General features: G+C 41.9%; 1 protein-coding gene and 1 long non-coding RNA gene across 2 annotated transcripts; one reads left to right on the forward strand and one right to left on the reverse strand.

Annotated features, from left to right (window-relative positions):
* Positions 1–239: 239 nt before the first annotated feature.
* Positions 240–23,054, forward strand: LOC308586872 (calcium-activated chloride channel regulator 1-like). Its single transcript, XM_081193997.1, has 14 exons — positions 240–1,616; positions 3,339–3,479; positions 4,433–4,583; positions 5,432–5,540; positions 6,590–6,758; positions 8,130–8,351; positions 10,542–10,766; positions 11,305–11,482; positions 12,737–12,843; positions 15,244–15,474; positions 18,551–18,821; positions 19,426–19,590; positions 21,118–21,360; positions 22,051–23,054. The coding sequence occupies exons 1-14, from the start codon at positions 1,461–1,463 to the stop codon at positions 22,500–22,502; spliced, it is 2,820 nt and encodes a 939-aa protein (XP_081050123.1). The 5' UTR covers positions 240–1,460; the 3' UTR covers positions 22,503–23,054.
* Positions 5,720–8,121, reverse strand: LOC308586941. Its single transcript, XR_014008155.1, has 2 exons — positions 7,853–8,121; positions 5,720–5,994 (listed from the first exon to the last, which is right to left on the reverse strand). It is a non-coding gene; the product is annotated as an uncharacterized lncRNA (long non-coding RNA).
* Positions 23,055–23,216: the final 162 nt, after the last annotated feature.

Raw genomic sequence — 23,216 nt, forward strand, 5'->3', positions numbered from 1 at the left:
ATCTGCCTATCTCCCATTCCCACCACCCTTCTGAGTAACACCCCTCCCCACCTTCTCACTATATAGAAGGATCTGGCAACTTCTGTTTCAGTGTATCTGAAGAAGTGTGCATGCACACGAAAGCTCATACCAAGAACTAACTTAGTTGGTCTTTAAGGTGCTACTGGAAGGAATTTTTTTATTTTGACTTCCCTTGTTGTCTTACAATCAAAATGGCATCCACCTGGCAGGTGCAGAAACTGGGTTCCAGGAAGCTCCAGCTGGGGAAAAACACACCCTGATTTTGACTTACAGTACTTTTCTGTGTATAAGACATGGGTTTTTTTACTCAAAAATGTTTAAAAATGGGGCTTGTTTTATACACGGGCAGTGCATTGTAGGGCCAGGTGATTGGTTGCAGCTGCGTCTTATAGGGGGCATCTTATACAGGGGGCAGGTTATACACAGAAAAATACGGTATATATATATTAGCAACTTTGTATTAATGTAACTTTTTTATACGTGACTCTGTATTTCTGTCAGTGCTTTTTCCCCCCTAGAAAAAGAGGTGCCGGAAATCACCATGAACACCTCCCCTGTTCTCTTATAATGGCGATGGTGCCCACCTGAGAGATGCTGGAACTCAGTTCTGGCAAGTTCCGGCTGAAAAAAAGCCCTGATTTTCGTAATATTTTCTTTTAAGTTGTCTATTTTTGCTTCAGTTTTTTGTACGTTGCTTAGAGATATTTTTAATATACAGTGGAACCTCGGTTTTCGAGCATCTCGGAAGCCAAACATTTCAGAAGCCAAACGCCAAAAGTGCCTCCGAAGTCGAATGGCTTCCGCTGCGTGTTATTATTTTTTTCTCAAAGGACTTTGCTGACCACCCATTGCTCCTTGGTTTTCGAACGTCTCAGAAGTCAAACGGTCTTCTGGAACAGATTACGTTTGAAAAGTGAGGTTCAACTGTATTAAGCTTCATAAAAATTAGTGCCAGGTCTGGGCCACTATGAGGCAAGATCAGGTGGCCGCCTCAGGTGGCAGGAGCCACAGGGCAGCAGATTCAGTCACTAAGGAATGTATCACTTGTGCCACCACGGTGGCAGCAATGGCTGGGGCACACTCCTTGGAAGCCAGATTTTCCACCTCCTTGACAGATTTTTATGTCCAGAGGTGCCTCGCTAATACGGAAATCTGAACGGTTGCTGTGACTAACTTCATATCAACACCTTCAGAAAAAGTTTGCAATCTATTAATGGTGAGCAGAACAAGGAAGTGCAGGGTTGGAGTAAATTACAACATTCCTTAAAGATTCACCAGTTTGTTACCTGAAGATGGCACTATCAGGAAATAGAAAAGTAGCAGAATTTCCTTGACCGAACAAAGTCCTGTCATAAACCAAGCAGTTATGCACTTGCATAAATAGCCCTCCCGTTCTATTAGTCCTTTCTGTGGGACAGGGCTAAGTGGCAGAAGCAAATATGGTGTTCAGTCGGTGGCTTCTTCTGTTGGTGTTACAATTCCTACATGGGGCGATGGGTACCATGGTAAAACTCAACAATGGTGGGTTTGAAGACATTGTCATTGCAATCAATCCTGCAGTAGCTGAAGACAACAAAATTGTCGACAACATAAAGGTAAGGTGGTTAGATGTTTCTGAATATATTGAATCACTGTCCCATCAGGGACCTGTGATATGCTGGGAAAATGCAGCGCTCATCTTGTAAGCATAGGTTCCAGGGTGCTACTGGACACCCCTGCACCCAAGCATATAGGTCGGACCCATAAGAAAAGGTCAAAGTGTGGGGTGCTCCTCTTCCCTGTTCTATTCAGCTATGTCTTTCTCCAGGATAATCCAATCTACCTTCTCCTGGTCTCCGCCACAGTCCATCATTTAATTTTCATTAGGCTGTTTTTCAGGTGTGTCCCAAACCTCAAGGGGTTTTTCTTTTCCTGAATATTTTTTTTTTCATTTTTGCAAAACTTGTGGTGACTCCAAGCCTTCTTATAAGTCCCTCTTGTGAATTCAGTAGGCAGAAGGGGGAGTCTGCCCTGGTGAAGCAACACTACTGTCACTCTGGCACCAGTGGGAGACCAACTGAACCAGTGGAAGTGGGCACAGAGATGCCGCCATTCAATCCAATTCTCCCAGCCTGGCATAAGAGGGGATTGGGTTACAGCCTTAGCGTGGATTCAACCCTTTGTATTTTTTTTCCTATATTGTATTGCTTTGTTTGTAAATGAAGATGGAGATATTTTAGGGTGAATTTGTCCTACTAAACAAATTATCATATGCAGTCTTTACTAGTGTGTATATATGCAGAGAGGGACACGGGTGGGGCTGTGGGTTAAACCACAGAGCCTAGGACTTGCTGATCAGAAGGTCGGCGGTTGGAATCCCCGCGGCGGGGTGAGCTCCCGTTGCTCGGTCCCTGCTCCTGCCAACCTAGCAGTTCAAAAGCACGTCAAAGTGCAAGTAGATAAATAGGTACCGCTCCGGCGGGAAGGTAAACAGCATTTCCGTGCGCTGCTCTGGTTCGCCAGAAGCGGCTTAGTCATGCTGGCCACATGACCCGGAAGCTGTACGCCGGCTCCCTTGGCCAATAAAGCGAGATGAGCGCTGCAACCCCAGTCGGTCACTACTGGACCTAATGGTCAGGGGTCCCTTTACCTTGATATATGCAGAGAGAATTATTATTTTTTTATACCTACATTTCTGTAGCTGTTTTCCCCCAATAGATGCATTTTTAGGGAACTACACTGAACAATTTGGCAAAGTGCAAATTCTGAAGGCTGGAGTGTTGGGGGTTCATGTATTGGTCTGGGAAATGCAAATTAGTTAGCTTCTCATTAAAATGCAAATAAAATAAATATCAACACACACACCCCATTCCTAGGGTAGGTGCTAGACAAGCTTTCTTGGGGAGACAATTCCCAAAATATATGAATATCCCACTTGGGAATTTTCTGTCAATCGTCTCTTAGGCTTAGTAATGCCTTTTTCACTAAACAGGGATGGTTGTACACTCTATGCAGCGCAAACTTGAATAAGCAATATGGTTACACATCCAGAAAGTTAAGAGATGCAACTTTTCTCACTGCTTTCCACCAAATTAAGAATGGTTTTGTTTATTGAATTTCTTTATGGCAAGTCGCTGTTCAAACCATTAGAGAATAGGAGCATATTGAAGGGCATCTATTCTACTTAAAGATTGGAGGTTAGGGAAGGCTGCCTATCCCCCAATCTTTTCAAATGAAATACCTCCAGGTTCAGGAGGGAGGGCAGAAAAGACCCAATGCACATTCTGCAAGTGTGAATGAGAATGCTAGCCACTGAACACTCATTATTTTCCTTGTAGGATATGATTAAAGAAGCATCCGCTTACCTCTTCAGTGCTACAGAACAAAGATTTTATTTCAAGTCTGTAAAAGTTGTAATTCCTTTGACATGGGCACCAAAACCTGAATATGACAGAGTGACTATAGAATCCTATGACAAGGTAAGTGAGGCGTATGCATAAAAATTTAAATGTACTTGAGGGATTTAAAAGAATATTGTGGCAAATAACAATAACAATAATAAACATTGGGGCAGAAATTGCAAAATAAGACTAATCTAATATTTGCTTGGGGTGGTGGGGAGAATTCTTCAAATATTCTGGGGCTTACATTTTGGTAGCTTTAATAGGGGCTGAGACAAATTCTTGGAAAATATTTCTAGCCATGACTGTTAGCCATAATACCTCAATGTAGCTTCCCATTGAAAAGGAATGAGTCTCTCAATACTAGCTGTTGCTTTTCTGTCTGTTAGCTTCTACGTAATTGCTGTTAGGGTCAGGATGCTGGACTTGTTGCTGTTATTTATTGCATTCATATTCCGCCTTTCCCCCCATGGGGCTTAAGGTGGCATATACAGTTTATCCCTCCTCATTTAACCTGCACAACTGTGAGGTAGATTAGGCTGAAAAGCGGTGAATGGCCCAAAGTCACTCAGTGAGCTTCATGACCGAGTGGGGGGTTCAAAACCTGGTCTCCTAGCCTGGCTATCTAAGCACTTCGCTTGGTGCACTATGCTTGATGTGATCCTGAGGGCTGTTATGTTGTAACATGTGACTGTACACATCTTTATTGAAAATTACACTGCAGTCCTATATATTGGGCCTAAGCTCAACTGAACACATCATGTCTTCTTTCTGAATCGACCTGCGTAGCATGGGGCTGCATATCCCATGAAACACGCAAGCGTTTATTCAAAAGAAATATGGAATCCCAACGGTTTTAGGAGATTTTTGTTTCAGGCAAAAAATTCCATTCAACCTTACGGTCCAGAATTGTGCCTTTCTATGCAGAGCAAAAATCTGAGGGTGGTTTGCTGAGGCATTAATATCATTAATATAGCATTAATATCAAAGGTATTTTGGTGATCTTTCAACCAAGTTCTATTTTACTTTAGGCTGATGTCATAGTGGCCAAGCCTTACCTGAAATATGGAGATGATCCCTACACCTTGCAGTATGGTGGATGTGGGGAACAAGGAAGATACATTCATTTCACTCCTAATTTCCTGACAAATGACAGTTTGCATGCTGTTTATGGATCAAGAGGTAAGGTAAAGGTAAAGGGACCCCTGACCATTAGGTCCAGTCATGGCCGACTCTGCGGTTGCGGCGCTCATTTCGCTCTACTGGCCGAGGGAGCCGGCATACAGCTTCTAGGTCATGTGGCCAGCATGACTAAGCTGCTTCTGGCAAACCAGAGCAGTGCACAGAAACACCGTTTACCTTCCCGCTGGAGCGGTACCTATTTATCTACTTGCACTTTGACGTGCTTTCGAACTGCTAGGTTGGCAGGAGCAGGAACCAAGCAACGGGAGCTCACCCCGTTGCAGGGATTCAAACCGCCGACCTTCTGATCGGCAAGTCCTAGGCTCTGTGGTTTAACCCACACCCGCGTCCCGCGGATCACGAGGTAGTACCTGTTAATTCATCTTAAATTATTTGTATTTATTACTACAGTCTTAAATAGTCAATGTTTCAAAAGACAATAAACAGAGCAAGAACTGAGAAACCATGAATGGTTTGGTTTTATTTGCTTAATATCTCCTAAGTTTATATAAGGAATTAGCAATATTTTTATGTTAGGTTCATCTGAACATTTTCAGACCATAAAAGCTTGCTTTCTGAAGCCAGCTGAAGTTGTTCCTGTTTCACTTCAGGAAGCTTACTGTATTTCCATATTGGCTCTTAAAAGCTTGTCATCAACAATTGGCATAAAATGTACATAGCAGAGGAATGCCCTTTTCTGTAATATCTTGAGGTTCACAGGGGAAGCCCAGTAGTATCCCATCAAGAAGTTGAGTAAATAATTTGGTGCTGAGTGAGGGATCCTTAGTATTTAGTACCCAGGACACCTGAATAGTGTCACAATTAGCTTTGTCAATGGTCTTCCACAGGCAGAGTGTTCGTCCATGAATGGGCTCACCTCAGATGGGGAGTGTTTGATGAATATAACAACGATGCACCTTTCTATACTACTGGGATAAAGCAAGCTGAAGCAACAAGGTACTGTCCAAAATGTATACCTCAAACTATATAACCAATCCTTTATGGCTGATGTTTGCCTTGGACTTGTTAGTTTGGTTGTGGTATGAATAATTGTCCAGAAGATTAACCTGTAATTTGATAGTATTGTAGGGAATACAGTTAGATTCCCGACTGGGGGTCAAAAATAAACAAGTTGATGAAATCATTAAAAATATATTTGTAAGTACAAGGTAGTAATCCCAGATGCAGAAGTCACTGCAGAGATCTCAATACATCTTTGCAATCTTCTCTTCTTCTTCTTTGGTGATCACTCGTAGCCGAGTAAGGCTGTCTTCCATAAACACAGTCTTAACAGTGAGTCCGTAAGTGACTATGGAGGCCAATTCTGGATCCACACGTCCTTCCACAGTGGGAACATTGCTTTCCAGGCAGGAGTTGATCACGGTGTAGATTTGCCAAGCGTGCCTTCCTCCTAGCATGTTTCGATACAGGCAAAGATACAGCATTGTAAAATCATCAAACCCATCCCTTTGTTATGTTAGTTTAACACAGTCATAAAGCATCCTTTCAGGGACACTAACCAATTATCAGTTTATTTTAAAGACAACAATCTTGCTGTTCTGGTTCTGACAGGATACAGAAGAGTTTGCTCCTAAGGGGAAAGTGGGGCAATGCTCTTCTCACCTGCCAGCCCCACAGTTAATACCCACCCTCTCTCTCTGCCTCCCCTGCATAATTATCAATCAGCTCATTCACTCAGAGTGCAACCCAAACTCCCCTCTCCTGCCTGTGGGGCCTCCACAGTGGGGACCCCACCATGGTCACACTGGCAGAAGGTGGGGAGCAGAATGATCAACGTCATACATAATGTCTAATATTCTTCCATAACCTTTTTAAATATTTTGTCCCGATTCCCATTTTTTATATATAAATGTCCAAGCGTTGAACGATTATTTGTTATATTTCTCCAAGAAACCCTTGCAATTTAAAAAAAATGAATACAATCTCTATGAGATCCATATATTGACTTTTTAACTAACTATATTTGCTTCTGTTATACTGATTAGATGCTCTGCTGGTGTCACTGGTCAATATATATTCCCAATTAGCCCAGGGAAAACGAGAAAATGCAAAGTTGAAAGCCGAACTCAGCTGTATGAAGCTGGATGCCAGTTCATTCCAGACAAAACGCAGACTGCTCAAGCATCTATAATGTATATGCAAAGTCTCTCTTCAGTAAGTATGTGTAATGTCAATTGGAAGCTATAAGTTTCCTTATTTAGTGTCTGTCTTGAAAAATGCAAGATGTTGTCCATACTCAACTTTGGCTAAATTAAATATTATTTCTTAAGATTATAGTTTAAATCCTGCCACTAATATAAAACAACTTCAAGATTCTGCTGGCTGTTTCACTAAGGTTGGGAGAAACTGTGTTTCAAAAAAATCATGGTATTGAACTAGTAGTAGGGTAGGAGAGCTGGGGGGGGGGGGATCACACCTGACAAGCATTTCACTCCTTTGGTTTCAGATAGAACATGGGTAGACAAGTCCAAAAAGCCCAGGTCACAAATTTTCATGACCCTCTAGCAGCTATGGTGGCTCATTTAGCATTAATTCTGGAAGTGTATATTCAATTCTGACCAAACTAAGCCTCCTGATATATATTTTGCTCTAGTATAGCAGCCAACTCCTAGGGGCCAAGGTCCCTTCGGGCTCTCCAATAAAATATTTGAGTGGGCTGCCCCCCTCCAAGTTGATGGGCATTGCCATTCAAATGGTTTGTGTGCCACATCTTGTGATAGATTATGCTGGACGGGGCTTACCTGTTCCTTCCACCCTCCAATATTTTATTCAGGTTGGCACCCTTGTCTAAGAGGCTTAGTTTGGTCAGAATTGAGTATTAGCAATTAGGCTGCCTGTGCAAGAAGGGGCCTGCTGCCTCTATCCCCAAAGGGAACCGCTTCTTCCCTGTTCTGGGATACTGGAAAACAAGGGATAGCACTTAGCTACACCCAATACAGGCCTCCTCATCGTAGCCCAGCTATTTCTCCCTCACCCTTCCCTCTGAAAAAGAGTGCAAATTAATGAGATACCCTTGTAGCTACAAGGGAAGCAGAGGAAGCCCCCTTATTGGTGCTCAGTTGCCTTGTAAAGAGATGGGATTCTGGGCAGAGACAGTTTTAGGGTGCTGCAACTGGTGCAACTGCACAGGGTGCCACGCTGCAGGGGGTGCCAAATGTTGTAGAATGGAGCATGAGAGGCAGGGAGGGCAAATTTTAGCATCACACAGAGGGCTGCTGAAATTTGAGAGCCCAAAGTCTGCCACTGACCTGGGTGCCACACACAAGCACTGACACTCTCCGCTGCAAACTTATTAACTCTGTTGGCCATGGGATCAGCGAGTGAACAGAAACAGGCTCTTTGGAGACGCTTGCCACTACATTTTTTTGTGAGATAAAAGGCAACAAATGCCTACAAAGAAAAACCCACATAGCACCCTGTAGCCATTTTTTTATGACAAAGAATGTCCACCTTCACAGCACCACTTCATAAGGAAATTGCTAAGAAGTGTGGGATTTTGACCAATTCTCCTTCTCTTTTATTTAGGTTACTCAGTTCTGTAATGAAAGCAACCATAATATGAAAGCAACAAATATGCAGAATAAACTGTGCAACTACAAGAGCACCTGGGAAGTAATTATGGACTCTCCCGACTTTGCCAGCTCATCTCCAATAACGGTTCCCCCACCTGATCCCACTATCTCCTTGCTGCAAGCACCAGACAGAGTTTTGTGTCTAGTGCTTGATGTTTCTGGAAGTATGACTTTGGTGAGTCTGTGTTTTCCATATCCATAAGAAATATTTCCTTTTTATTTGATTGATTGATTTTTATTTTAAAAATATTAACTTTTCTGTTATATAATTTAAAATACTCATTTTAACAAGCTTGAAGTATCAGTGATTTCCCTTCTTCTCTTTCTTCTCTTTTCATTCTGCATATCATAGATTCCTGCATATTTTATAAAAACTAAACCATTCAATATTCCATTAATACATCCATCAAACACTGAAAATGTTGTCTATGAGAATAAAAGAAAATCATTATAAATTAGTTCTGAGATGGTACTTAACACCAGTTAGTTTAAACCAAATAAACAAGGGATATTCAACGTTATGTTGGAGGGGATGCTAGGAAACAGGGAATTATGTACACATGTGGTGGGGGTGTAAATATGTAAAAAAAAAAAAAAGGCAAACGGTGTTTAGGGGGATAATAGAAATCACAGGGTTAAAGTCCAGAGGTAGCACTGCTATCAATATATGATGTGGTGGAAGGTTCACAGGCTATGGACTTGCTCACACATTTATTGACAGCCGCACAAATCATTATAGCTAGGAAATGGAAGGGGCAATTAGAATATAAAATTGAAGAATGGTACAAAGAGGTTTGGGATACAGTGGTACCTCGGGTTAAGAACTTAATTCGTTCTGGAGGTCCGTTCTTAACCTGAAACTGTTCTTAACCTGAGGTACCACTTTAACTAATAGGGCCTCTCGCTGCTGTCACACGATTTCTGTTCTCATCCTGAAGCAAAGTTCTTAACCCGAGGTACTATTTCTGGGTTAGCGGAGTCTGTAACCTGAAGTGTTTGTAACCTGAAGCATCTGTAACCCAAGATACCACTGTATAGCTATTAATGACAGGTTGACATGTGCCATTCTGGAACTGAGTTTATTATGCCTAGGAGATAACAGCATTTAGATATTTGTAAAACAGTCAGAAAAACATTACAGGATAATTATTGTCCAAAAGAACAATTCATGGTACAAGCCCCATTGAAATGAACGATACTCATGAGCACAAGGCCACTCGAGAAAGGTGTGGAGGGGAGAGATATCTTTGATCACCACGGCCAACTGGAGCGGCAGCGCCTTTCCCGCTGGGCATTCTTAGTCTGCTTGCCTCCTCTTACTCTGCCCGCCCACAGCTGTGGAAGAGGCTGTGTACAATCTGTTTTTTCTGCGCAGCATCTTCACGCAGCTGCATTTGTGCGTGGGCAGTGCAACATTACACAGGAGCGCAAGGCATGATGTTTCGCTGATGTGGAAGGCACAGGGGTTACATACGCTTCAGGTTACATACGCTTCAGGTTACAGACTCCGCTAACCCAGAAATAGTGCTTCAGGTTAAGAACTTTGCTTCAGGATAAGAACAAAAATCGTGCTACGGCGGCACGGCGGCAGCAGGAGGCCCCTTAGCTAAAGTGGTGCTTCAGGTTAAGAACAGTTTCAGGTTAAGAACGGACCTCTGGAACGAATTAAGTACTTAACCCGAGGTACCATTGTACTTCAATCGCCGTGCTCCTCCTGTGTAACGTTGCGCTGCCCACACACAAATGAAGCCACGCAAAGTCTCCGCACGGCAAAAACGGACTGCCTAAAGGTGGAAAGTGCTAAAAGTAATTGGAAAAAAAAGCTTCACCACTCCCCCCCCAAAAAAAAACCTCTGTTATTGCCAGCGAGGGAACAGCTGATCAGCAGCATGTTAGACACCTGTGGCTGTTAGCCTCTGGGAAATCCGCCCCTCCGTACCAAATTTCAACAGGTCAGGGCAATTTCCCCCCATTTTCTTAATTTGGAGTCCCAAAAAATAGGGGGCATCCTATACATGGGGGCATCCAATACACGGAAAAACATGGTACATTCCTGTCCTATCTTTCCTAAATACTTCGTTTAAATTATATTGTATCCATGTTGTTAATTTTCCTGATAATTCCTTGAATTATTTTGATAGTCTCCTCCCTCATTTTAATAAATAAGTTGTCCACCCTTCTATCATATTCCTTTTCTTTACCGCAATAGCTTCCAACAGTGAGAACCAAAGTGTTTTTACCTCTACTAGAATTTTGTATTTTGGTATTTCTTTATCATTTTTCCTAATTATAACTATCAATTTTTTATTTGCTTCCGGCAAAGCACTGACAACTCTATGGATGTTGTATTTTAATTCATATGCAGAGCGATCGCATCAACCGACTGAAGCAAGCAGCAGAAATATTCCTCCTACAGATTATTGAAGCGGGATCCTGGGTTGGAATTGTCACATTCAACAATGTAGCACAAATTAAGTCCGATTTGCAACTGATCAGCAATGACAGTGTGCGCCAAACACTTACAGCCTTACTTCCTACCACAGCTGGTGGAGGAACTATCATATGTGGTGGAGTGCGAACAGCATTTCAGGTAAAGAAGTTTGTCCAGATTCTTATGGTGGTGCAGTGGGAAGGATTTGGGGCCAGCAAAGCCATCCAGAATCAGCATGTGAGCAAGAAATGCATCAAATATGCATCAAATATGCTACCTCTGAATACTAGGTTGGGGGAAGCACAATTTTCAGATTTGCCTCAGGAAGCAAAATGTATTTGGCCACTCCAGAGTGCAAACATGTGTTTCCAAGGAATGCTATTGCAGTCATAGTTGAAGAGCACCTAGGGAGAGGGTGGAAGAACCCATTTTGATTTTGCCCATATTTGCTATCTTTTAAAATTAGTGAAGTAGCAAATGCTACTTCAACTGGAAAAAATATCACACCCATCTCACCAAAGCCTACTTCTGTCACAGGTAGAAAATTAGTCCACACTTTTGCCACTCATCTACAATGCAACACAACACACTTGAAGAGGTTTTGCAGCAAGTTTCTCTTACACTTTAAGCACAAAGTGTCCCATTGCTTCTACATTACTAGTTGCTGCTAAAATTTTAAATCCTCTTTTTCATACAGGTGTTTTTAAAAAAGTATCCAAATACCAAAGGCTGTGAAATCGTGCTCTTGACAGATGGAGAAGATGGTGGTATAAGCTCCTGCTTTACTGACATTCGAAATAGTGGGTCCATAATTCACACAATTGCTTTGGGACCAAACGCTGCAAAAGAACTAGAAACGTTGGCAGATATGACAGGTAAATGATTAAGCAGAATGCCTTACATTAACTCTTTGGTGTTACTTGGTGCCAGTTGGTGTCTCCAAAAAGGTGTTTATCACAAGGTCAATCCAGCAGCAAAAAAACCCTTTAATTTACACACAATTTACTCAGGGAGCCAAGTAATAAGTAATATGTGTGTTAGTTGAGATGACTTTAAAGGACATTGAATTAGGAGACTGATGTTGGTATAGGTTATTAATTTGCAGAAATGAATTTATTTAAGATGACTTTATTTAGATAATGTGATGTGCAGGGCAATGAATGAGAACTGCACTGATTTGGAGCAGAATCTGTTTGAAAATTAACTGAGGGAGAATTAATTGAAAACAAACTGATTTGGATTGATCTGGGGTTGGGTGCAAAGTAACTTAAGAACCTGAATGAGATTATTTGGATTGGTTGACTTGCTTTTGTGACACCTGAAGTCTAAATTTGCTTCTATACATATAAATCAGCATTTGCAAATTTATGTAAATTTGTAGCTTTGGGCCTCTGCCCCCAATGATTTAAACACCTACCAGTGCTCCTGGCCTCCCTTTTAGGTATGTGTGTTTAGCTGATACTCATCATAATCCATACCTAAGATTGCAAATTTTATAGTTCATTGTAATCATTCAACAGCTAGCCAGTTGTGAATATCAGATTTAGAGGAACTGAGAAAAAAGTGGTTTCTGATTCTTTTTAATACATACCACAGTATAAAAGAAACTAATTATGTTCTCACAAAAGTCATTGATCCTGTTCCATCTGTAGATATGTGCCGCAATGGGCTGTTGGGTGTGTACAGTTCCCAGGGACACTGACATGGGGTGCAGGTACGATACATGCCCAAGTCAGAAGGGTGCCTGAACTCCTGGCTTTCTTTCTTTTTTTTTTAAAGTCAATTGGAAATCTATAAAGTTAGAAAGCAAAACATGGAGGCAAATATTAGGCCAATACAGGGAAGCTTCTGTTGCTAAGGATGCTTAATCACTGTTGCTAAGCAATCAGCATAAGGAACACTGACCACTCCTGCCACCTGGGACTGTGGAGAGGTAGGGAAGCATACTGGGCCCTGGAAGTCCTGTCAGCATCCTTATCAGTTCCTAACATTAAAAAGCTGCAGCTACCATTCAGAACAGTGTTTATGCAACCATACTGGATATGCTACTACAAGACACAGCACAGTAATGTAATATATTTTATTCCATCTGATAGATAACTCTAATTATGATTTCAATTGTATTTCAGGAGGTTTGAAATTTTCTGCCACAGACAGTTTGGATTCCAATGGCCTCATAGATGCTTTCAGTGGAATTTCTTCAGGAAGTGGAAATATCAGTCAACAATCGATTCAGGTCTGGATTACAAAGATTTGGGTGCAAGCAGTAGCCTATCGTAATGATTTATTATCTTAAAATTACTAGGCACTGTACAAAAATTGAAAACAACAGAGTGTGACATCAACTCTACAGCCTGTGATTTGCTCTTATTGTACAGAGCGAGACCCAGGTAGAATTTGCAGAGAAAGGCTAATTGCAGAGGCAGATTTTGGCAGAAATGAAACATTTCAAAATGTACAGGTCCGGTACAAAGACCAACCATTCTCCCACCTTTGTGAAATAGGGCACAGCTGAGTCTCCTATCCCCCTTTCCATGGGCTACACCTAGAGGGCGAGTAGGGAGGCCACTGACCCTGCTTCCCCAGGGGGTGAAGGTAGGAAATCCCTAATTCAAACCCATATGCAAGTTGGGGCAAATTTGGCCATACCCCCAACCAGTAGGAGCCCACAAATTAGTAGTACCCTAGCCAGGCCATATTCAAGCCTGAGTATGGAGTGCAAACTCCCCTGGAGCTGCTTCTACAACTGTTTTGCTTGCCAGGTCCATGCATGGAGACAAAGCTGGTGGTATCTCCTGTCCAGGTGAATTCTTGTTTACTTCTCTTCCTCTGTGGCAGGTGTGGTGATCCTTTGGTCCTCCAGATGCTACTGAAATACAACTCCCATCATGCCTTGAGCCATGCTTGCTGGGGTTGATCGGAAGTGCAGTTCATCAACATCTGGGAGCAAACTTTCCCTACCCCTGGTCTATGGAATTAGATTTGTGTCTTCCAGTTTCAACCTCTTGTTTCTGATCACTGATTGGATTTGTCCTAGTTTGTTGTTTTTTTACTCATTACTGTTTTCAGGTATCCTGCTAATAACATAGCTTTGTGTTGAATTCAAAGACACCATCAAAATGTTATTATTGAAATTTATATACCACCCTTCATCCGAAGAGCACAGGGCAGTTGTTGCTTTTGCACTGGATTTTTGTATCTGTCTATCAATTCAAAACTTCCAAGGCAGCAAACAACCAATAAAAATCCATAAACAATTGCAATAAATATATTTGGTGGAGAAAAAACAATTACGGTAACTGCATGGAGTAGCTTAAGCATGCCATAGCTTATGTATGGAAAGTGTTGCTGAGCTGGAGTTGCAATGGTTCCTACCTGTTTAGCTGTAGCTGCTTATCTACGTTTCCTCCATGTTTTTAACAATGAAACACTGCAGGATATCAGTTTTATCCCTGTTGCACAAACCATGATCTGCATAGGACATGGGAAATCTCCTTGTGGCTGTACCAGCATTTTTATTAATGCCTCTTTATTATGTACTTTTTGTTCAGCACGTCTATCCACTACGAATTCACCTTCTAGGCAATGTACTGACCCTGACTTCTTTACTATTTTTGAAATAAAACATCTGCTTACCTGGGAGTCCAGGTGGGCAGCTATTGCTGCATGGTGGGTGCAGGGGGCTGCCATCTTCTGGTGCGGCTGGGGGATGGGATAGCTGGTACTGCCCACCTCTGGCTGCACTGGACCCTTAGGTAAGGGGGGGGCAGTGCTCGCTCAGCCAATCAGAGGCTGAGGCTTGGGGGCTGCAAGCAGCCCACCCTATTTAAAATTAACTGTATGTATTCAGTTTATAAAACTTGCCAGGTATATCAGCTTACCTAATACACATCAGCTTGAAGGTAAAGCACAAAAGTGCCAGTTTCAAAGACTGGCTGGCATATTAAGTTCATACTATTTTCCTGCTATGGTATAATGCTTAAATGTAACGGCGGGACGCGGCTGGCACTGTGGTCTAAACCACCGTGCCTCTTGGGCAAGCCGATCGGAAGGTCAGCAGTTCAAATCCATGTAACAGGGAAAGCTCCGTTGTGCCAAAAGCAATTTAGTCATGCTGGCCACATGACTGGGAAAGCTGTCTGTGGACAAATGCCAACTCCCTGAAGGAGTGTCTTCACCCCCATCGGTCCATCCGGACACTGAGGTCCAGCACGGAGGGCCTTGGTTCCGAGAAGCTAAGTTACAGGGAACCAGGCAGAGGGCCTTTTCAGTAGTGGCGTGTGCCCTGTGGAATGCCCTCCCATCAGATGTCAAAGAAATAAACAACTATCTGACGTTTAGAAGACATCTGAAGGCAACCCTGTTTAGGGAAGTTTTTATTGACTGATGTTTTAATGTATTTTTAATCTATTGTTGGAAGCCGCCCAGAGTGGCTGGGGAAACCCAGCCAGATGAGCAGGGTAGAAATAATAAATTACTATTAATTATTTTTATTATTATTCCTTGGCCTGAAAAGCAAGATGAGTGCCGCACCCCATAGTTGCCTTTGAATGGACTTAATCATCCAGGGCTCCTTTACCATTTTACCTTTAACCATAATGCTTAACGTTTTGTTTGTTTGTTTTAATACCAACAGCTTGAAAGTAAAAGTCATAGCGTCGGTTCCGGAAGGTGGTTTGATGGTATTGTAACAATTGATAAAACAGTGGGAAATGACACTTTCTTCGTCGTTACATGGAGCACAAGCATATATCCACCAGGAATAATTCTGATAGATCCCAAACGAAAGAAGTACAGCGCCAACAACTTTGTCATTGATAATACAAATGTCCGAACAGCTCGACTCAGTATTAGTGGAACTGCAGAGGTAAAATCCCAGCTCTGTGCATCTAACCCTGCAATTACTAGTGTGCCTTCTCCACATAGAAAATATGGAAATGTCTGTCTTGTAGAGCTTTATGGAACTACAGCTGTGCTATTAAAGGGTTGTGCCATTACAGGTAAAGTAGCATGATAGATTATGCAAGTGTGGAAGAACCATCTTCTATGTAGCATTTAGTAATGGTCTTAAAGACCTTCAATATTCCAAATCAGCATTTTCCCCACCCACAAAATATTACACTGGGCAACAATTTTTTACTTTTTGAATGTTGTCTAGATTTCTACAACTGATTTAGGGTATATTTGCACTGCTGAATCAGGAAATGGCATCCGTTTCTCTCCATCAGGTCAGGTTTTCTGTAAACTGAATGGTGGGCATTGATAAAGGTAAGTACGTGTAAATTGCATGTTGCTTCGCCATTTTTCAAACTTCAGGGCTTGAACTTCTGTTTCTTGGAACTCCTGGAATGCTCAGCAGCACGGAGGTCTCTCTTCAGAGTCCAACAGTAGTCAGCCATCATGACTGCGTCCCAGCGACCCTGATACCTGGTCTCCATCTCTTTCATGTCCTGATGGAATCTCTCCCCCTGCTCGTCACTCATTGAACCCAGGTTCTCAGGAAACCGGTCCATATGTGAAAATAGGTAGTGAATCTTGACGCTCATGTTGCAGCCCAGGTTTCTGAAAGCAGTCAGCATGTTGTTGACAAGTTCTGCGCAGTTTCTGGCCTTCTTGTTGCCAAGAAAGTTCTTCACTACCAGAACAAATGCCTTCCACGCTTCCAGTTCCACTTCGTTCATTGAGTTTCCGAACTCTGGATCTCTGATGACTGACGGATCTGAGGACCGTCAAAGATGCCAGCTTTCAACTTCTCCATGGTCAATCCTGGAAAAGCCTGGCACAAGTAAATGAAGCAGTCACCATCCTTGTCCAGAGCCTTGATGAACTGCTTGATTAAGCCAAGCTTGATGTGCAGCGGTGGGAAGAGTATTCTGTCTCTGTCCACCAGAGGGTCGTTGATGACGTTCCTTTCTTTGCAAGGCACCAATTCCTCCCACACAGGCCAGTCCTTCTTCGTGTAATGCTGAGCATGGTCCCTACTATCCCACATGCACAGAAAACATGGGTACTTGGTGAAGGCAGACTGTTGTCCCAACAAAAAGTTCACCATTTTCAGGTCAACACAAATAAACCACTTATGCTGATCATAACCAATTTTATCCAGCACATACTTCACCACTTCATAGTTCTCCTTCAGTGTACTCGAGTGAGCCAGGGGTATAGAGGCAAACTGGTTGCCGTTGTGTAGCAGAACACATTTCAGTGATCGCTTGCTGCTGTCAATGAACAGTCTCCAATCTTTGGGTTCGTACTGTGGTACTCCAAGCTTGAGCAGAAGCTGCGCAATATCTGCACAGTACACCAAGTCCTTCTCTTCCGAGAAAAAACGGAGGTACACTTGATGCCTGTTGCGCAAGAAGCTGATGCGAGCACTGTCAGAGAGGAGGTTTTTTTCCTTCAATCTGGATGCCAACAGTTTGTCAGTCCTTTTACAAGCTGAGGTCACGAACTAGATCATTCAACTCCTTTTGGGAAAATGGATGTGGAGCATCATCTTCAAGAACCACTTCTTCTTCATGTCCTTCAACACTGGAGGCATCTTCGTCACTAATGTCAGGAAGTTATCCGAAGATAGGCACTGGAATTTCATCACAATGAGCTACAGGACGACGTGCTGATTGAAGATCAGGATACTTCGTGGGGCGGCTGCCCCATTAACTTAGTTTTGATCCCCCAACTTTATGCTTTGCTGGACCAATTTATGGAAGATTTCGAGGTTTTATGACTTCAAACTGATCCCTTTTCGACATAATCACCCAGAACTATCAGACCTGAATACTTCTTGTCATTAAAATAATCATTTCCAATCAAAACAATTATTTGACAAGGCATTTTACCCCCACCAACTTCTTCTAAAATGCTCCACACAAGCGTACATGTGAACAAAAACGTAAAATAAGACATGTGGCCATACAGTAGCTCAAAAACTTGACCTGATTGAGCAAAACCAATGTGATTTTTGGATTCAGCGCATCAGATTCATCCTAAATCAGCTGAAAAAACGCAGACAACAAATTTGTTGTTGACCAGTGTTATTATGAGGGTTGTGTGTGCAAAGTCCAAAGCTCTAAAATGGTTCATGAAGTGTGTTAAGGCCCTTCACAGCTGCCACTCGAATCTGTGCCAGCTTTGCTGAAGCTGAATCTCACTGGGAAGTTGCACAAGCTTCCTTCTTGGCTCCCTGATCCTAATGCTCATTTGGGAACTGAGGACACTTCCCTGCTCCTGCCCACATGAGATACCTAGAAAATCATCTGCCAATGTTTTGGTAGCTAAGGTGTATTTTTTCTAAACAAAACGTCAAGGCCCTCTTCCCTCTTCTACCCCTCAAGGGTTTATTTTTAGAGTGCTAAATTCAAACACACAGCAGATGGAGTATACTCACACACATGCATACCAAGGTCCTCATGTAGAGATCCTGTAACAAACAGGAAAAGGGTGAGGCTTGCTGACATATGTTGCCTCTTTGGATTTCAGCTGTTTAAGTCTTCTCTGCATTGCAATCCATTCCCAGTTGGTTTCTTCCAATTGGCCTTCTTGGAATTGGTCTTCTCAGGTCCACTTGGTCTTTTCCACCATTGGCTTCTCTATCCCATACTGCCTTCTCTGCCTTGGTATTGAGCAGAAACTCTTTTTATAGTCACATGTTTCGGGGAACAAAAACCCTTTCCCATAAAATCCATATTGCCAATAGGCGTCTGCCAAAATCCTGGTTTGAATTGTCTCAATATTGTTCTCTCCACACACATTTTCATTTCCTAGTTCACCCTGTGCACAGGATGACATTGTTGCCAATACTCATTTTCCTTGGTACATTTTTCATAAAAGAGATACCTTCTTTATGAAAACATAACAACCAAAGGAAAAGCAAATGTATTTCTCCAAATTACTTAGATAATGGATATGGAATATTCTTCTGTATTTCAACACTTGATCTGCAGGTGGGAGACTGGGAATATTCATTTCAGAATACACATTCAAAAGAGCAAATCATATCAATAATGGTAACCAGTCGACCAGCATCTGTATCTGTGCCTCCAGTTCTTGTGAAGCCCTATATGAATCAAGATACCAATAAATATCCTAATGCAATGGTCATATATGCAGAAATCAGTCAAGGGTTCTTACCTGTTATTGGTGCAAATGTCAGAGCCATAGTTGAAGATGAGAAAGGAAAAACTGAAGAGCTTGAGCTTTATGACTATGGTTCAGGTAAGTAATTATTGCAGCATGCATTTTGTTATTTTTTTCCACTGACAACCAGTCTTGTCTAATTTGACATAGTGGCCTCCAAGGCCTCTTAGAAAGGTATTTTCAAAACCAGCCATGTGTGCTCCCTCAGATGCATTGAGCCAATATCCCCAATTGGAGCCTACTGCAAAGAAGGCCTGCTCTCTCATACCCAGCCCTCAGAGACAGCACACAGAGAAAGGCTTCAGGTGATGATTCCAGGGTGTGGACAGGTTCATATGGGGAAAGGTGGGACTCTTAGTGGCACCCACCACAAGCTTGATAAATCTCCTGATTTTGCTGACTGTGACTGCAGAAAATGAAGTATGCAGCAAGTTCTAATACATGTTATTGTATTATGTTTGGTTTGGTAGGTGATGAGTTGTGCTGGCTTGTGTTGTACAGATATTATTAACCAGTCCCTTATGATTCCATACTATCACATTAAGTCAGGCATTTTCTATTTCATGAAAACAGGAGCAGTTACTATGAAATAAACATCTCTTGCATGTGTTATGTAGGGTTTATAATGACCACAAGTGAGAGGTTTGCTTTGGATGTTAAGTATTAATATTTATGTTCTCAGGTGCTGATATACTCAAGTATGATGGAATCTACTCAAGGTATTTCACATCATTCACACAGAATGGTAGATACAACTTAAAAGTGCGTGTCCAAGGGAAAGACAAGAATGTCAGATTGGTCCGTAGACAGAGTCAAGCACTCTATATACCAGGTTTTGTGGAAAATGGTAAGGATTCATTATGAAAAAGCATTTACTAGTAATATGTAGCTCTAGAGTTCTCAAAGTATGGGTATCTCGAGAGAAATGAAAACCTTTCCCTGCCATTCCCCTCCCCACTGTCAACCTTATGCAGATTTTAGATTTAATACAGATATTGAGTACACATCTCTGACACCAGCACAACAGTGGTGAGCTCTCGTTGCCCTGTCCCAGCTTCTGCCAACCTAGCAGTTTGAAAGCATACCAGTGCAAGTAGATAAATAGGTACCGCTGTGGTGGGAAGGTAAACGGAGTTTCCGTGCACTCTGGTTTTCGTCACGGTGTTCCATTGCACCAGAGGCAGTTTAGTCATGCTGGCCATATGACCCGGAAAGCTGTCTGTGGACAAACACTGGCTCCCTCAGCCTGAAGCGAGATGAGCACCACACCCCATAGTCACCTTTGACGGGACCTAACAGTCCAGGGGTCCATTACCTTTTACAACTCTGACACAATCTATTCTTCTTGTTGATTGAATGCAGAGCCGGCTCAACAATGAGGCAGGGTGAAGCACCTGCCACAGGTAGTAGAAACACTAGAGGCAGTGCCCCACCCATGCCACTGCTTCTGTCACCATTGGAATGTCCCACTGCCAGCAAGAGGGAAGTATTCTGGCAAGTGGCATTGTTGCTCATCTTCCCTGCCCCTGCAGTGGCCGCGTTAGTAGAACATCCTGATTCTCAGAGTTTGGCAAGAAGGGGGCGTTCTTGCACACAGTGTTGCCACTCATCTTCCCCACCCTGGGGCAGAGAAGATGAACTTGCAGAATGCCCCTCAGGTGGTGAAGCAAGCTGGGCCACTCCTCGCTGAATATGTTGGGAATCAATGGAAAAATTGCCTAAGTTTTTAGGCTTTAAAATATTATTCTGGCATCCTTCTTCTGGAAAATACCTACAATGCATCTACACTCACACAAAAAAACCCCACACATACCCCAACTGCCACAGAAGAGTTTAAGACATGCAAAAAATTGAAAAGAAGTAGGAAAACTAAGTAGAAGAATATTGTCAAAATTTTAGAAATAAAAAGCAGTTTTGCAAAGCTGGCAGTTAAGAGTTGGTGGAACATAAAACTGATGTGGAGAAAGACTGGCAAGTTAATAAGAGTACAGATTTGAGGGAACTACAGCAGAATTGCTCAGTAGACCGAATTACAGAGCATCAAGTTGGGATAGTGAAAATGTTTTAGAAGAAACACAAGTACTATAGTTTTCTGCATACTGAATTTTAGTGATTTATTGACAGCCATGAAGAGATACCTGTTAAGCTTGTCAAGAACTGAAATTGTGACTGGTAGTATAGAGCTGGGTATCCTCTGCATAGAAATACTGTAAACCAAATGAGGGGACAAGAGAAGCTAAGGCTGGCTATATAGCGAAAAATAGGTATCTACTGCAGATTAATAACAAAAATCAAAGACTTTCAGAATACTGAGAACGTTTGCAGAGATTCTAGTTACATCTTATGACACAATTTTTCTTTCTTTCTTTGGAAGGTGAAATAAAAATGAACTCACCAAGACCTGAAGCTACTGAGGATGAAATCCAAGCAAACCTAGGAAGTTTCAGCAGAGTTGCATCTGGTGGTTCTTTTGTGGTATCAGGAGTTCCTAATACAAAACCCCCAGATGTCTTTCCACCCTGTCAAATCACTGACCTTGAGGTGGAGCTAGCTGCCGATGATGATGAATTCCTTTTGTCGTGGACAGCTCCTGGGAATGACTATGATGTAGGACAAGGTAAGTGTGGAATCCTGTTTTAATCAACCAGTATGACTCCCTTGCTTAGATCTATTTAATTATGGCAAAGGAGGGGTTTATACCAGAATTATTCTCCCTTTAATATGCTAGAATAGCATGACACCGTTGCTCTGGGAAGACTGCAGTTCTAGCATCCTTAACAAACTACTGTTCCCAAGATTCTTTGGGCCAAGTCAAGTGTTTGACTGTATGGTTTGAACACAGACATTGCTTTGTTTTAGTTCAGGATTCCTAGTTATAGAATATGCTTTATTTGTTTGGAGGTGTAGCTGTTTTTCCTGTGTTGTGGGGGAAGGCGGGTAGAGCCACATTAGTTTTTCTTTTGTGGAATGAGTTGTTTGCGATGCCTGTAACAGTGTTTAGATTTCTAAATGTCCCCCTGGACCAAAAATGGTTCTGGACACCTCTGATAAATACCATGCTTTTAAATTAGCATGGAATGACAGCTGATCTTAACAACTTTGACATGGTGGCCATGTGAACCAGCGTGTGCCCTGGAATATTTTCCAGTCTTCTGCAACACACAACGATGCAATGGCTGGTATGCAATATGCTTAGGGTTCCTGGAGGATAGGAAGTTATGCACTGATAGGCTTGTCACTGTTTCCTTGATCCATGTTTGAAGATGTACATCTAACGCATGTCTGTTGTGGGTCCTTTATTTTGCAGCTGAACGATATGAAATTAAAATGAGTGAAAATCCCTTGGAATTAAGAAATGCAAGTTTTGATAGTGCCACTTCTGTGAACACTACTGGACTGACAGTGGAAGTCGCTGGGGTCAAACAATCTTTTCAGTACAAGTCAGAAAACTTCACAAAAGAGAATGGCACCTCCATCTACTTTGCCATTCGTGCCATTGATGGCAGCAACAACAAAGGAAAACCATCTAATGCAGCAAGAGCAGTTGTGGTTTTTTCCACATTGCCAGCTACTCCCACTTCTTCAACTGGCACTTCCACACTGCTAAGTACTGCCATTAGTAAGATCAGTGTGATAAATGACACAACCAAAATTGTGATCATTGTATGTGCTTCTGTGATCATAATTTGTGTTATTGTAAGTATAACCATCTGCATTGTACATAAGCGAAGAAACAGAAGTCCCCAGACTGGAATGTAATACAACTACAATGTTGGAGAAGCATCTAATATAGCAAGGGCAGTTATGATTGTTTCTCCATTACTTGGAGCTACTCCTAGTCCAAACAACATTTATACCACTCCTTCTAATGTGAAATTCTATTCCTAACACTTGTGATAATAGTATGTACTTCTGCAGTTATTATTTGTGCATTTGCAAATCTAACAGTATGCTTTATTTAAGTGAAGATACCGAAGCCCTAGAACTTCTGAGACTGGAATGTAATAATTATATATTAACTTTTAGGAGTCAGATATCCTAAATTATACAATGGAGAAAGAGAGTATATTCCTCTTTCTCCATTGTGTAATTATATAATTAGTTACATGATTTTAAATGGAACTCCTTCTGTATCTGATTATGGTCTATTTCATGGTTTCCAAAAATTCTAAATGGTAATGTATACATTACAGCTTGAATAATAGATTGATATTATCTATTGTAAACAATGAAAGCTAAATTATATTATTATTGTATGTCCATACCCTGTAACATTTCATAGATGAAAATAAACACTTCTGTGTTCAACAAGACTTACTCCCAGGTTAGTGATTGCAGCTTAAAATAGATTAGAATCTATTTTACCTATTTTACCTATACCTATTCACCTATAAACATGTACTATAGAAGTTGTATTGCCTTCTTACTTTTTGACAGCAGCACAAACTGGTAAGGGGAGAATGGTAAAAAATT

This window comes from Podarcis bocagei (assembly GCF_964188305.1).
Source record: "Podarcis bocagei genome assembly, chromosome: 5".
Lineage (NCBI taxonomy): Eukaryota > Metazoa > Chordata > Lepidosauria > Squamata > Lacertidae > Podarcis > Podarcis bocagei.